General features: G+C 41.3%; 1 protein-coding gene across 2 annotated transcripts in view; it reads left to right on the forward strand.

Moving 5' to 3' along the window:
• The first annotated feature begins 2107 nt into the window (after positions 1–2107).
• LOC109895364 (prostacyclin synthase) overlaps positions 2108–12793 on the forward strand; it is a 31940-nt gene continuing 21254 nt past the window's right edge. Inside the window, exons 1-4 of one of the 2 annotated variants that reach the window (XM_020489004.2) lie at positions 2108–2469; positions 3280–3403; positions 4188–4363; positions 8839–8988. In XM_020489004.2, coding sequence (XP_020344593.1) covers positions 2399–2469; positions 3280–3403; positions 4188–4363; positions 8839–8988 — 521 coding nt within the window. In that variant the 5' untranslated portion in view covers positions 2108–2398. The remainder of the gene's footprint in view (positions 2470–3279; positions 3404–4187; positions 4364–8838; positions 8989–12793) is intronic. The other variant, XM_020489011.2, reaches the window with a different exon arrangement.

The raw sequence follows: 12793 nt of genomic DNA on the forward strand, positions 1-12793 counted from the left end.
GGGCATTACGATTGGGTTCTGTGCAGCTGTTCTCTGAATGTATGATTACTTGGGTGCTGGGGGCATGAGGGCAGGATTAAAATAAATCCTACACATAGAAAACTGTTATAGTACCCTTCATTCCATGATATAACATTGTTTCCTACCATCTCGCACATCTCAGTTTCGGACGAGACTGAATGACTCAAATGATCCAATTTACAGCTTGTAGTCAATTTTGACACTAGAATAAATGTGTCAGACACATATCAATGCCACATATGCCATTTTCAAAACCAGAAGTTGCTTTTTAGGGGCAGTATCTTTTTAAAGCGACAATCATTATTTGAAACAATAATAAAGCATCCTCTCCATCCCTGTTTCGGGACAAAGCTGAGGGGTAGTGCTGGAGACAGAGCTATAGATGCAAGGACCGACCATCCATGAAATACACATTATAGTTTTAACCATGTTTTTAGGCTATTGTGTTTGTTTACATTTACTACAAGCTTATACTTTGGCTTCTGATGGGGTACGACAGTTGAACTAAGCTCTTGAGTCATAAGTAATATTCTTCAAGAATCAATGGGTACATTTATTTAATTCAGGAGTCCAAAAATGGATGATGTTGATGTAATGGACTTTTTTCATGACACAGACTGCACACACGTATGTATCACCCAGTTGCATAAACAATGACTAAGGTGTCTCATCTTTACATCAGAGGGGTATACAAAGCAAGATCAAGGAGTTAGTCAGCCAACTTGCCTAAATATTCTGAAATAACTTTAGATTTTGTTGAAAGATATGTTTGAAATTGGCAAAAACTCATAGAACTTTAGCTGTCTTGTTGAATCAGAAAATCAACAGTTATTTCTGGTTGTTTACGAAGTTAGCTGGCTAACTCATTGATCCTGCTTTATAGTAAACCCCTCTGTTATGTCTGCTGCTGTTGCAAAACAGATACACCATTGATAGTGTGACAAGTCTACCTTATTTTAAGTTTGGGAGTTTCACGCAACACCATGATCGTATCACATCCGGAATTGAAATAAAAGTGACTATGTTCTCATGCATGCTTTATCTAAATATGACTGACTAGGAACATTAAATCTTACTTGATTGAAATATTAGATTAATAATGTTGACTTGAATAACATGTTAGTAAACAGTGTAATTTATTGAGGCTATCCATGATGACACTTCATCAGTGGAATGTAATTATTCTGTATGGATTTTATTCAACCTAATCTGATTACAATCAAACGTGGGTTTGTTGGTTGGTTTTGTTTTGTTTAGGCATAGATGTATCTGAAAATAGATCTACTCATAGTCCTACTAGTGATGGGAAGTTCTGCTCTTTTTACTGACTCTGATCTTTGACTCGTTTCATTAATTTGAGTCAGCAATGCCCAGAGCACGCAGGACCCCCTTACTGGCAAACGATGAACTGAAAACTCAAAAGAGTAAGATTCTACGAGCCTCTCATTCACATTTCGTTCACCATAGGGCAGGGTTCCCCAACTGGTGGCCCGCAGGCAAACGAGGGTGGTTTTATTTGGCCCCCCAAATTTTCTGAGCAAAAAAACAATAGGTCAAGCATAAATTGGCTTTAAGTCAGGACATTTATTTTTATTGTGCTTCGCTGAGCAGAGCTGTTGTGAAGGAAGTTGTCAAGGAAGTGAGTTTGTGTCAACCAATTATGTCAATGCGGAGCTATACAGAGTCCTCCCCATTGTACAGAGCTCAATTTGGCCTATGTATGCCTCCGGAGGCTCCGCAATTGCTTCACACCATCCATATGAAGCCTGGCTTTAAAATGAAGGAGTCGTGACTCTCAGTCAGTATAAAGAGTAATTCAAAATGAACCAATCTTTAGTGAACTGCACACTCAAAGGCTCTGAATGGTCAATTGTCATCTTCTGTCCATACAGCATTTACTGTATGCGGCCTCCTCAGAAGTCAGAGCAAACATACTTTTTGCGCTTTGCAGGGCTGTTGTCAAAGAAGTGAGTTTGTGTTTATACAGGACCTCCCGCCCACACCTACTGTCAACCAATAATCTCAATGTGGAGCTATACTGAGCCCTCCACATTGTTACATTTGAGAGGCGCGCAGCAATACGCTACAGAGCTTGATTTGGCCTCTGCATGCCTCCAGAAACTCTGCAATTGCGTCACACACTCCGTCCACAATTTCGGATCAAGCATAAATGGGCTTTTAAGGCGTACTACGTGAGCTCTTGCGGAAAGGAAGATGGATGAGGAAACATGCAGGGTGAGGTCGGGGAACACCCTGGAACGCCGTCATCGGATGACATAAAACGGCACTATATCAGGTGGACCCTGTCGTCTTAAATTAATCATATGTTTTCACTGCTGCGCACCAACGTGCAGGTAAATCGTCAAGACTACGAGCTATGATTTGGACGATACTTTTGATTGTCCAGGGCATCCTTATCTTATTCATACTTGTTTCGAAACGCTCTAGGTGGGTACCCTTTTCTAAAATCACTGTTTTATTCGATTTAATTTCTACTTTTGCAATGCATACATTGAACATAGCATGCATGCTTTCTGTATAATACTGTATTGTAGCCTTTTCAAACTTGTTTTCACCTGTGGGCATATTTGCTTAGCCTACATATTAATATATCTATTGCCTACCCTGTATAAACTAACCCAGCATAAAGTAGTATTTACCATAAACCTAAAATATTCTAAATATATCTTGATAATATCATAGTTGTATTGAGCGATGTATATAAATGAGCTGTCGCCTGTCAATCATTTTTGAGAGGCACAATTTAGATAATTCTAAGTTAAACCTAAAACCAATGGATTTACTATAAGAAGTAAACAACATGACTTAATCTGTTAGTTTAGTGGCCTGTTATATAACAATTTATCCTCCCACTCAACGCTGTGTTTGGAGTTTGGTTAAACAGCCAGACTTCGAAACTTCTGTCGAATTAAGGACTATTTCTGCTGGCCAGTTAAATGTAAACTTGGTTCATGAAGGCACATCTGTTTTCATCCTTGTTGCTGTATCCTTGGTTGTGAGGAACTGATGGGCTTGTTCTATTCTAAATGTTAATGGGAGAGTTCCGGCTTTAAAACATCCTGTGTTACACAATGTACTGATAAGAACCAGGCATGCAAATATTGATTCAATTGATGTATGGGTACAGTCACTATATTAAAATACAAAATATGTGCAATCAGTAATGTTGATATGAACAAATATAGGTGTGAATATTAGCTCTTCAAAATGAATTGTATTCTGTTCTTTTCTATACAGGTCAGAGAAAGAGCCACCTTTAGACAAAGGAGTTATTCCGTGGTTAGGCCATGCCCTTGAGTTTGGAAGAGATGCTTCCAAGTTCCTAACCCGTATGAAGGTGAAGCATGGAGATATCTTCACGGTAAGAGTGGCGATATCCTCCTGACACCCAGCAATTAATTTTTGTCCTCTAGTGGACATCAATTCTTGGTCAATATCTCTAAGGCCATATAAGCCACAGTATTAAGTCCTGTTGTCCCTTTGAGATGACATTCTGGGCTTTTCAATGATATCACATGTGTGAAGGTGTGACTTTGACAACGTTATCTTCCTGGTTCCTAAAAAAATGGCTGCTGTCAAAATTAGCACATTTTATAGAAATTTGAAAAGGAGTGTGTAATTATTATTTTTGCGACTTTGATATTCAAATTGTTTTCTAGTAAGTGAATACCTCAGGGATAGTTAAGTGAGTTGTCAGGACTGTGTAATATTTTTTTCACATTAAATAAGATCTAAATAAGAGCTTATATCCTCTGTAGTGGACAACCGGATGCCGCAACTATGTTTTTCACCTACTGTACCCATTGACTGTAATGTTAAATGTTTTCATATTTACGTCCTAATGACCGTTACAGGGGACAATTTTGGACTTACAATAAAAGATAAATAACAATATTTTACAAAATCTCAATCCTCGTAACGTTTTCATTTCACCCCAAACACTTTTTTGGGGTCTCAGGAGGGCATAAAACACTAGCCTCAATATCATCTATGTAAATGTACCTTAACCTGATCATCTGTTCTTGCCTTAATTCTCGAATACATCTACAGTAGATTCAATTCTTCACCATTCAAAGTGAGTGTTTGTTTGTGTCACCCTTATTAATTGTGTGTCTGTGTCTCTGTGTGTGTGTCTGTGTGTGTAGGTGCGTGTGGCTGGACGTTATGTGACAGTGCTGCTGGACCCCAGCTCATATGATGCTGTGATAGAGGACTCTGTGTCCCTGGACTTCACACGCTATGCACAGGTTCTCATGGACAGGATCTTTAGCCTGCGGCTCCCCCATCACAACCCTGCTGTAGAGAAGGCCATGATGAAACAGTACGTCCCTATCCTTATCCCTAGCACATTGTCACTCGCTCTTTTATGTGGGCCAGCCCAAAAACAGCTCTACATGCCTATTGATATGGTCAGAGTTCAAAATGACATATTTTAAATAAGACAATTGAGGACAGCTTTATCCAGCCAATAACTGAATCCTTACACAGGTATAATACACAACTCTGTGTGTGTAAAGTTGCTGCCTGGCTCCACCGTAGTCTAAATCAAAATGTTTCCCTCCCTGAGACAGAGGTGTCTAGGACCAGGGAATACTACATCAACCATCACAGATATCACTACCATTAGCGTAAGATGGTAAGCAAGATCACAACGACAGACATGGACGCTTTGTTCCTCGCTCCTAGCTCCTTGTTGGTTATTACTGCACTGTTGGAGCTAGGAACATAAGCAGTTCGTTACACCCGCGATAACATCTGCAACATATGTGTACACCAGATGGAGGCTCCTCAGAGGAAGAAGGGAAGGACCATTCTCCTCAGTGAATTTCATCAAAATAAAACAGTGAAATATTTAAAAAGTTATCCTTTTTTGATAAAACTGTACTAAACATATTCATATCACCAAATAATTTATTAAAACACACTGTTTTGCAATGAAGGTCTACAGTAGCCTCAGCAGCACTCTGTAGGGTAGCACAATGGTGTAGCCTGAGGACAGCTAGTGTTTGTCATTCTCTGGGTCCATTGACTTCAATACAAAACCTAGGAGGCATATAGTTCTCATCCGCTTGCACAGTAATTATGACAACTTCCGGAGAACGTCCTCCAACCTACAGTATCAGAGCTCTTGCAGCATGAACTGACATGTTATCCACCCAATCAGAAGATCAGAGAATTAATCTAGTACTTAAAGCATAAGCTACAGCTAACTAGCACTGCAGTGCATAAAATGTGGTGAGTAGTTGACTCAAAGAGAGAGAGAAAGACAATAGTTGAACAGTTTTGAACAAATTAATTTATTTCGAGAGAGAGCGAGAGAGATTTGGCTAGCTATATTTGTCTGTATTTAAAAAAAAAAGGATGCTACGTTAGCTACGTGGCTTTTAGTTTTATAAATTTATTGCCACCTGGACCCACCGGTGTAACTGCTTTCTGACTTTACACTGTAGTGCATGATTGTAGTGGGTTTACTAACACGTTAGTTCTAGTAGCTATGTTGACTATGACGTGACAACGATGTAGGCTGTGTGTAGCAATTAGCAGTCATGATATGAAGGTTTGGCTTGGAAAGTTTTTTTTGCCTGGTCAGACAGCTGATGTGTTGTGCACTGAAGTCCACAAGCGAAGAGGAGGAGAGCGCATAGATAGATAGTTGTGAGAAGCAAACATATATATATATATTTACAATGAGCAAAGTGATCATGCTGTTTTAATGTGGCTGCTATGAAAGTGAACTCTGTTTGCGTGTGATCAAGGGTGTATTCAATCAGCCAATTCTGTTGTAAAATGTTTCTTAAACGGAAGCAAACGGAACAAAACGGGGATAAACATACCTACATTTGTCTAATAGAAAATCACATTTGCAACTGTTGGATTCATGTTTACACCCTAGATCAGCTAGATACAGGCAAGAGTGAGAAAGGCAGTATTGAATGTGTCACTGTCTGTCACCTTGATTACAAAAAAATATTTTGACCTGTGCACCTACATTGTAAACTCGTTCATAGGCTAGGTTGAAGCAACCTCGTGATGGGTACAGGGAAAATGTGAGTACCTACAGTGGCTTGCAAAAGTATTCTACCCCCTTGGCATTTTTCCTATTTTGTTGCCTTACAACCTTGAATTGAAATTGATTTTTTGGGGGGTTTCATTTGATTTACACAACATGCCCACTTTGAAGTTGCAAAATACTTTTTTTTGTAAAACAAACAAGAAATAAGACAAAAAAACGGACAACTTGAGCGTGCATAACTATTCACCCCCCTAAAGTTAATACTTTGTAGAGCCACCTTTTGCAGCAAATACAGTTGCAAGTCTCTTGGGATATGCCTCTATAAGCTTGGCACATCTAGCCACTGGAATTTTTGCCCATTCTTCAAGGCAAAACTGCTCCAGCTCCTTCAAGTCGGATGGGTTCCGCTAGTATACAACAACCTTTAAGTTATACCACAGATTCTCAATTGGATTGAGGTCTGGGCTTTGACTAGGCCATTCCAAGACATTTAAATGTTTCCCCTTAAACCACTCAAGTGTCGCTTTAGCAATATGCTTAGGGTCATTGTCCTGCCGGAAGGTGAACCTCCAGCCCAGTCTCAAATCTCTGGATGACTGAAACAGGTTTCCCTCAAGAATTTCCCTGTATTTAGCGCCATCCATCATTCCTACAATTCTGACCAGTTTCCCAGGCCCTGCTGATGAAAACATCCCCAAAGCATGATGCTGCCACCACGATTCACTGTGGCTATGGTGTTCTCGGGGTGATGAGAGGTGTTGGGTTTGCGCCAGACATAGCATTTTCCTTGATGGCCAAAAAGCTCAAATTTAGTCTCCTCTGACCAGAGTACCTCCTTCCATATGTTTGGGGAGTCTACCACATGCCTTTTGGTGAACACCAAATGTGTTTACTTATTTTTTTCTTTAAGCAATGGCTTTTTTCTGTCCACTCTTCTGTAAAGCTCAGCTCTGTGGAGTATACGGCTTAAAGTGGTCCTATGGACAGATACTCCATTCTCCGCTGTGGAGCTTTGCAGCTCCTTCAGGATTATCTTTGGTCTCTTTGTTGCCTCTCTGATTAATGCCCTCCTTACCTAGTCCGTGAGTTTTGGTGGGCGGCCCTCTCTTGGCAGGTTTGTTGTGGTGCCATATTCTTTCAATTTTTTAATAATGGATTTAATAATGCTCCGTGGGATTTTCAAAGTTTCTGATACTTTTTTATAACCCAACCCTGATCTGTACACCTCCACAACTGTCCCTGACCTGTTTAGAGAGCTCCTTGGTCTTCTTTGTACCGCTTGCTTTGTGGTGTTGCAGACTCCGGGGCTTTTCAGAACAGGTGTGTGTGTATATATACTGAGATCATGTGACAGATCATGTGACACTTGGATTACACACAGGTGGACTTTATTTAACTAATTATGTGACTTCTGAAGGTAATTGGTTATGCCAGATCTTATTTAGGGGCTTCATAGCAAAGGGGTGAGTACAAACCACTTTTTCTTTTTTTCAATTATTTTACATTTTCGGAGATTTTTTTTATTTTTATTATTTCACTTCACCAATTTGGACTATGTCGTGTATGTCCATTATATGAAATCCATATAAAAGTCCATTTAAATTACAGGTTGTAATGCAACAAAATAGGAACAATTGCAAGAGGGATGAATTATTTTGCAAGGCACGGTAAATGTATTGATGTTACATTGAGCTGAGTGGAGTGAATGGAATATGAATGCCAGTCATCCAATATGCTGTAATAGAAATAAGGCCATGCTCATAAAAAGGTTTGAGGAGGAGGCTTGAAGAGCTGGGTCCACAGAATTATACATAGGAGGGAGGCTTCTATGGAGGAACTTTTAATGTCCTTTGAGCTAGCTACCTAACAAGCTTGTGTGTGCAGAGTGGCACCAAAATTCTAAACATGTCTTACCTCCCGTGAAACATGATAATTCGGCCTATAGTATTCTTAACTAGCATTGAAAAAGTGAACCCATTCTTCTCTAGCTACTTAAAAATCTTCTGAATTGAAGAGGGGAGGGGCAGGTCACCTAAACACGCACAGGCTAAGATTTTCATCTTCAAATCAAATCAAATTGATTTACATCAGCTGATGTCAGCTGATGTCTCAAAGTGCTGTACAGAAACCCAGCCTAAAACCCCAAACAGCAAGCAATGCAGGTGTAGAAGCACAGTAGGCAGACACTGAAAAAAGTTTGAGGGACAGAGTGAGGACTTTGCATAGGCGCTTTGTTTTTTTCTAGTCTGTTGTGGGACTAGAAAAAAATGGAAGGTAAAATAATGTTATTAACCAGTTCCCATGCTTTTAAAATAATGGTTCTGTTCTGGAATACTATGGATCACTTTCATTCTAGGTTCAGTTTCTGTTCTTTGAATAATGTCATTATTTTCCAGTTTTCTGTTCTGTTCCCTGAACCAGTTCCAACCCCCGGTGCATACAACAAATGTGCTCACCTCCCACCATGCTGTTGCTGGGCAATGTTGTGGAACTACCTCAGTCTATCTCAGCCATATCGTCATTGTGTTGGTTACAGTGCTATAGTGCTTACTTGGCTCTGTGTAGTGGATTTTGAAACCACAGTATCAGTGTTTTGTACCCTGCCACACATGTTTACTACACAGACATAGGATAGTGTTTCTTAATGCTAGGACCACAGGTGTTTTATGGTGTTTTTCCACATTCATATAATTTAGGTAGGAGGGAATTGCGGGTTTGGTCTTGATGATGAACGTTCCTCTCTCTTGACCTTAATTTCTTGACTTAAACCTTTGTGTCCTCAGGCACTTTGAGGGGGAGAGCCTGTCCTGCCTGAGCAGCACTATGCACTGCCATCTCCAGTCCCTGCTGCTGCAAGCCCAGAGGCCCTGTCACAACCAGACTGACTGGAACACGGACGGGCTCTTCAGCTTCTGTTACAGTCTTCTCTTCAGGTATTTTTGGAGGAGTTCAAATTGTCATGGAAATCACCACTAAGGATTTAAAGTTAAATGATCAGGTCTTTAGTATCAATGCCGGAGAGGTTACAACCAACTTAATACTCTAAGTACAAGTTTGTCAGAAGCTCTGAAGGGATGCTCTCCCTTCAGCACTCTTTATACGCATGCAAAAACTAGGTGTCTCTGCTCTCAGGGTGCAATAAGCTGATCATGACCTTGCACACACAGTTTCTAGGCGTTGGGCAAAGTAACAATGTGTTCCCTTCTTTGTGTTCTTCTATCAGTCCCTTCCCCGAGAGCAGTCACAGAAAATCCTAACACAATAATCAGGACTCAATACACTACATGCATTTGCAGAGACACAGAGGACACAAAAAATGTCCACTACACTCCCTCTTCTTTTTTTGTGAATTTGACCCCTTTTTCTCCCCAATTTCGTGGTATCCAATTGTTTTAGTAGCTACTATCTTGTCTCATCGCTACAACTCCCGTACGGGCTCGGGAGAGACGGAGGTTGAAAGTCATGCGTCCTCCGATACACAACCCAACCAAGCCGCACTGCTTCTTAACACAGCACCATCCAACCCGGAAGCCAACCGCACCAATGTGTCGGAGGAAACACCGTGCACCTGGCAACCTTGGTTAGCGCGCACTGCGCCCGGCCCGCCACAGGAGTCGCTGGTGCGCGATGAGACAAGGATCTCCCTATCGGCCATACCCTCCCTAACAAAGAAATTATCAGTCTATAATTTTCATGGTAGGTTTTATATGAACAGTGAGAGACGGAATAACAACAACAAAATCCAGAAAAATGCATGGCAAAACTGTTATAAATTGGTTTGCATTTTAATGAGGGAAATAAGTATTTGACCCCTCTGCAAAACATGACATAGTACTTGGTGGCAAAACCCTTGTTGGCAATCAGAGGTCAGATGTTTCTTGTAGTTGGCCACCAGGTTTGCACACATCTCAGGAGGGATTTTGTCCCACTCCTCTTTGTAGATTTTCTCCAAGTCATTAAGGTTTCGAGGCTGACGTTTGGCAATTCGAACTTTCAGCTCCCTCCACAGATTTTATATGGGATTAAGGTCTGGAGACTGGCTAGGCCACTCCAGGACCTTTATGTTCTTCTTCTTGAGCCACTCCTTTGTTGCCTTGGTCGTATGTTTTGGGTCAATATCAGGAGTGCATTTAGTAAATGCTGATTCTTACATACAATAGACAAAAATGTATCTTCATATTTAATACTTTTCCCATTACCCTTTACATTATAAGGTTGCTGTTGTTTAACAACCTAACTTAAAACGTTCAGGTATTTTATCAAACATGGATACTAACTCATTCTTGCATATTATCATCAATTATAGGGGGAAAGGGGAGTTTCTGGAAAGACAGCAAGTTATCAGTATCGCCTTCTTTAGTAGCATTGAACATGATAGTTGCTGAGACTCCAGTTGCCAGGGAAGTACAAAAGGCCTTACAACAAGAAAGCAAAATGATCAAACACTTCAAACAAAAGATTCCAGATATCACCCACTTAGCTATCTGGGAGCCCCAAGCTCCAAAGAGGCCTTTCAGCCACCCAGTAAACACCCACTCTGATTTCCCAGAATGAGACTTTGTAACTGTGGCAATGTAGTCAGCAAGATCAGTCACATTTGATGACACATCTGGGACAAAAGTGCAGTATTCGCCAATGAGTGCACAAGTACCCCCTTGACCAGCCAATAAGTAGTCAAGTGCCTCCCTGTTTTGCAGGGCCACCTTACTTTGCACCTTGCTTTTACTTCCCCATTCCGAACAACAGTAGCATTTTCCATTTTCTCAACTTTAATAGCCAAATCTCAAATTTGATCTGAGGCACATGCAACTCCATATTGGGGCAGCAAAACACGAGCGAATCGGGAGAAGAAGGTCTGCACCTGAGTGACATCTGCAAGGGATTACTTATGAAAATTAGTGGTCGGCTGATGATAGTCTCTGAACAGAACCCTCAATTCTGTTTCAGTGTTTCCAAGGACTCTCATGGCCGGCACCACAAACCCAACAGTACATGTCCCTCACCAATTAGGTGGTAAACTATAATGAGCAAATCTGCCACATAACCCATAGGTACCATTTGGGGCTCCTTTCAGTCTGATAGACTTTGTTTAAACAATAATTGTATAACTCACATTTCCTGGTGCTCCTGTACCAGAATCATGTACAAGAGAGCAGTTATTGCTACCATTCACCAACATAGTACAGTTACAAACATTTTCACCCAAATTGTTACTCCCAATTCCTCTAATACACCAGAGGGCTACCAGGGATCCTACTATAGGTATGCGTGGGTCACTGTAATTGTTTGGTAACATCTTGACCTTTTACTTCAGTTTTCCTTTGGCTGACTTTTCCTCCTGGACCACTACTCTGAGTCTGCAGTGGTCCCTTTGGCTCGGGACTTTCATCTTCACCTGAACGGTCACTCACTGTTGGGCAATCAACGGTTCCAATCAGCACAATGGTTCCGATCCAGGGAGGCCACACAGCCTAAGGGATGGGACTCCCACCATTCTCCTCAGGGGCAGGAACTTGTCTGCAGTGCGAGACATGAATCCAGGTGTCCCTCTCAGCTACCTTTTTACTGCAGTTCGGGGTGGTCAGCAAAACCTGATATGGTCCTCTCCAACAAGGATCCTTCCAGCTCTTTCTTCTGTAGTCTTTTAACACAATGAAGTCTTCAGGGCACTGACAATGCTCAGTTCCTCCTGATAGGTTGGGCAGAGAAGCCTTCACCTGTGGGAAGAGTCTTAAGAACATTGTTAAGTGAGACTCTGTATGCTCCCAAGTCTTCTTCCATTCCCTGCAACGGCAACCTCTTTTGAGGAAATGGCGTGTTAGTCATTGTCATGGGTTGCCCTGTCAGCACCTCCTGGGGAGAGAGACCAGTCACTGTGTGGGATCTGCCTCTCATGCTCATCAGTGCCAATGGAAGCACCTTCACCCATGTCAGGCTTGTTTCACCAATCAGTTTAATCAATACATTTTTTATGTTTTGGTTTTCCCGTTCTACCGCATCCCCAGATTGAGGATGATAGGCACAATGGTTTCTCAAATCAATCTAGAAAGTCTCTGACAGGGACTGAACAATCTCATCCACAAAATGTCAACCATTGTCAAAGGAGACTTTTCACGGCAGACCCCACCTTGGTATGTATGATCTCTCTCAGAAGAGCCTTTGCCACAGCTGCTGCTGTAGCTCTCCTGAAAGGAAAAGCTTCAATCAATTTAGAAAATATGTCAACAATCACCAAACAATACTTGTTCCCCTCACAAGGGGTCAACTCAATGAAGTCCATTATCAAGTGCTCAAAGGCCCTCTGGCCAGGGATTGGACACGTAGGATACTGAAATGCCGCATCCAACATTATTAGTCATACAGATCACACATTTATTTTTAAAAAATTCTGCAAACACAGTAAATCCTACTGTACTCCAATAATTTATTTACAAGATCCACCATCCCTCCTTTTGACACATGGTCTTGACCATGTGACAATTTAACAAGGTATTGGAAAGTACAATGGGGCATGGCAGGTCTATTAGAATCACCTGAGGTGTCCTTGTGGCAGTGTTCAGCCCACCGCCTTATCTCAGTCGCATCAGCTGCTGCCTGCAAAACAACAACATTATTAGGAGAGAAGGGGTTAATGGGAACAGAAACAGAAACTGCTGCCATCTGTAGAAAGGGGAAACAGAAGAGGAAGCAGCCAGCTTGGCTGCACAATCACCTTTAACGTACATGCTCTGGTTAAAC

This window comes from Oncorhynchus kisutch, linkage group LG1 (genome assembly GCF_002021735.2).
Source record: "Oncorhynchus kisutch isolate 150728-3 linkage group LG1, Okis_V2, whole genome shotgun sequence".
NCBI lineage: Eukaryota > Metazoa > Chordata > Actinopteri > Salmoniformes > Salmonidae > Oncorhynchus > Oncorhynchus kisutch.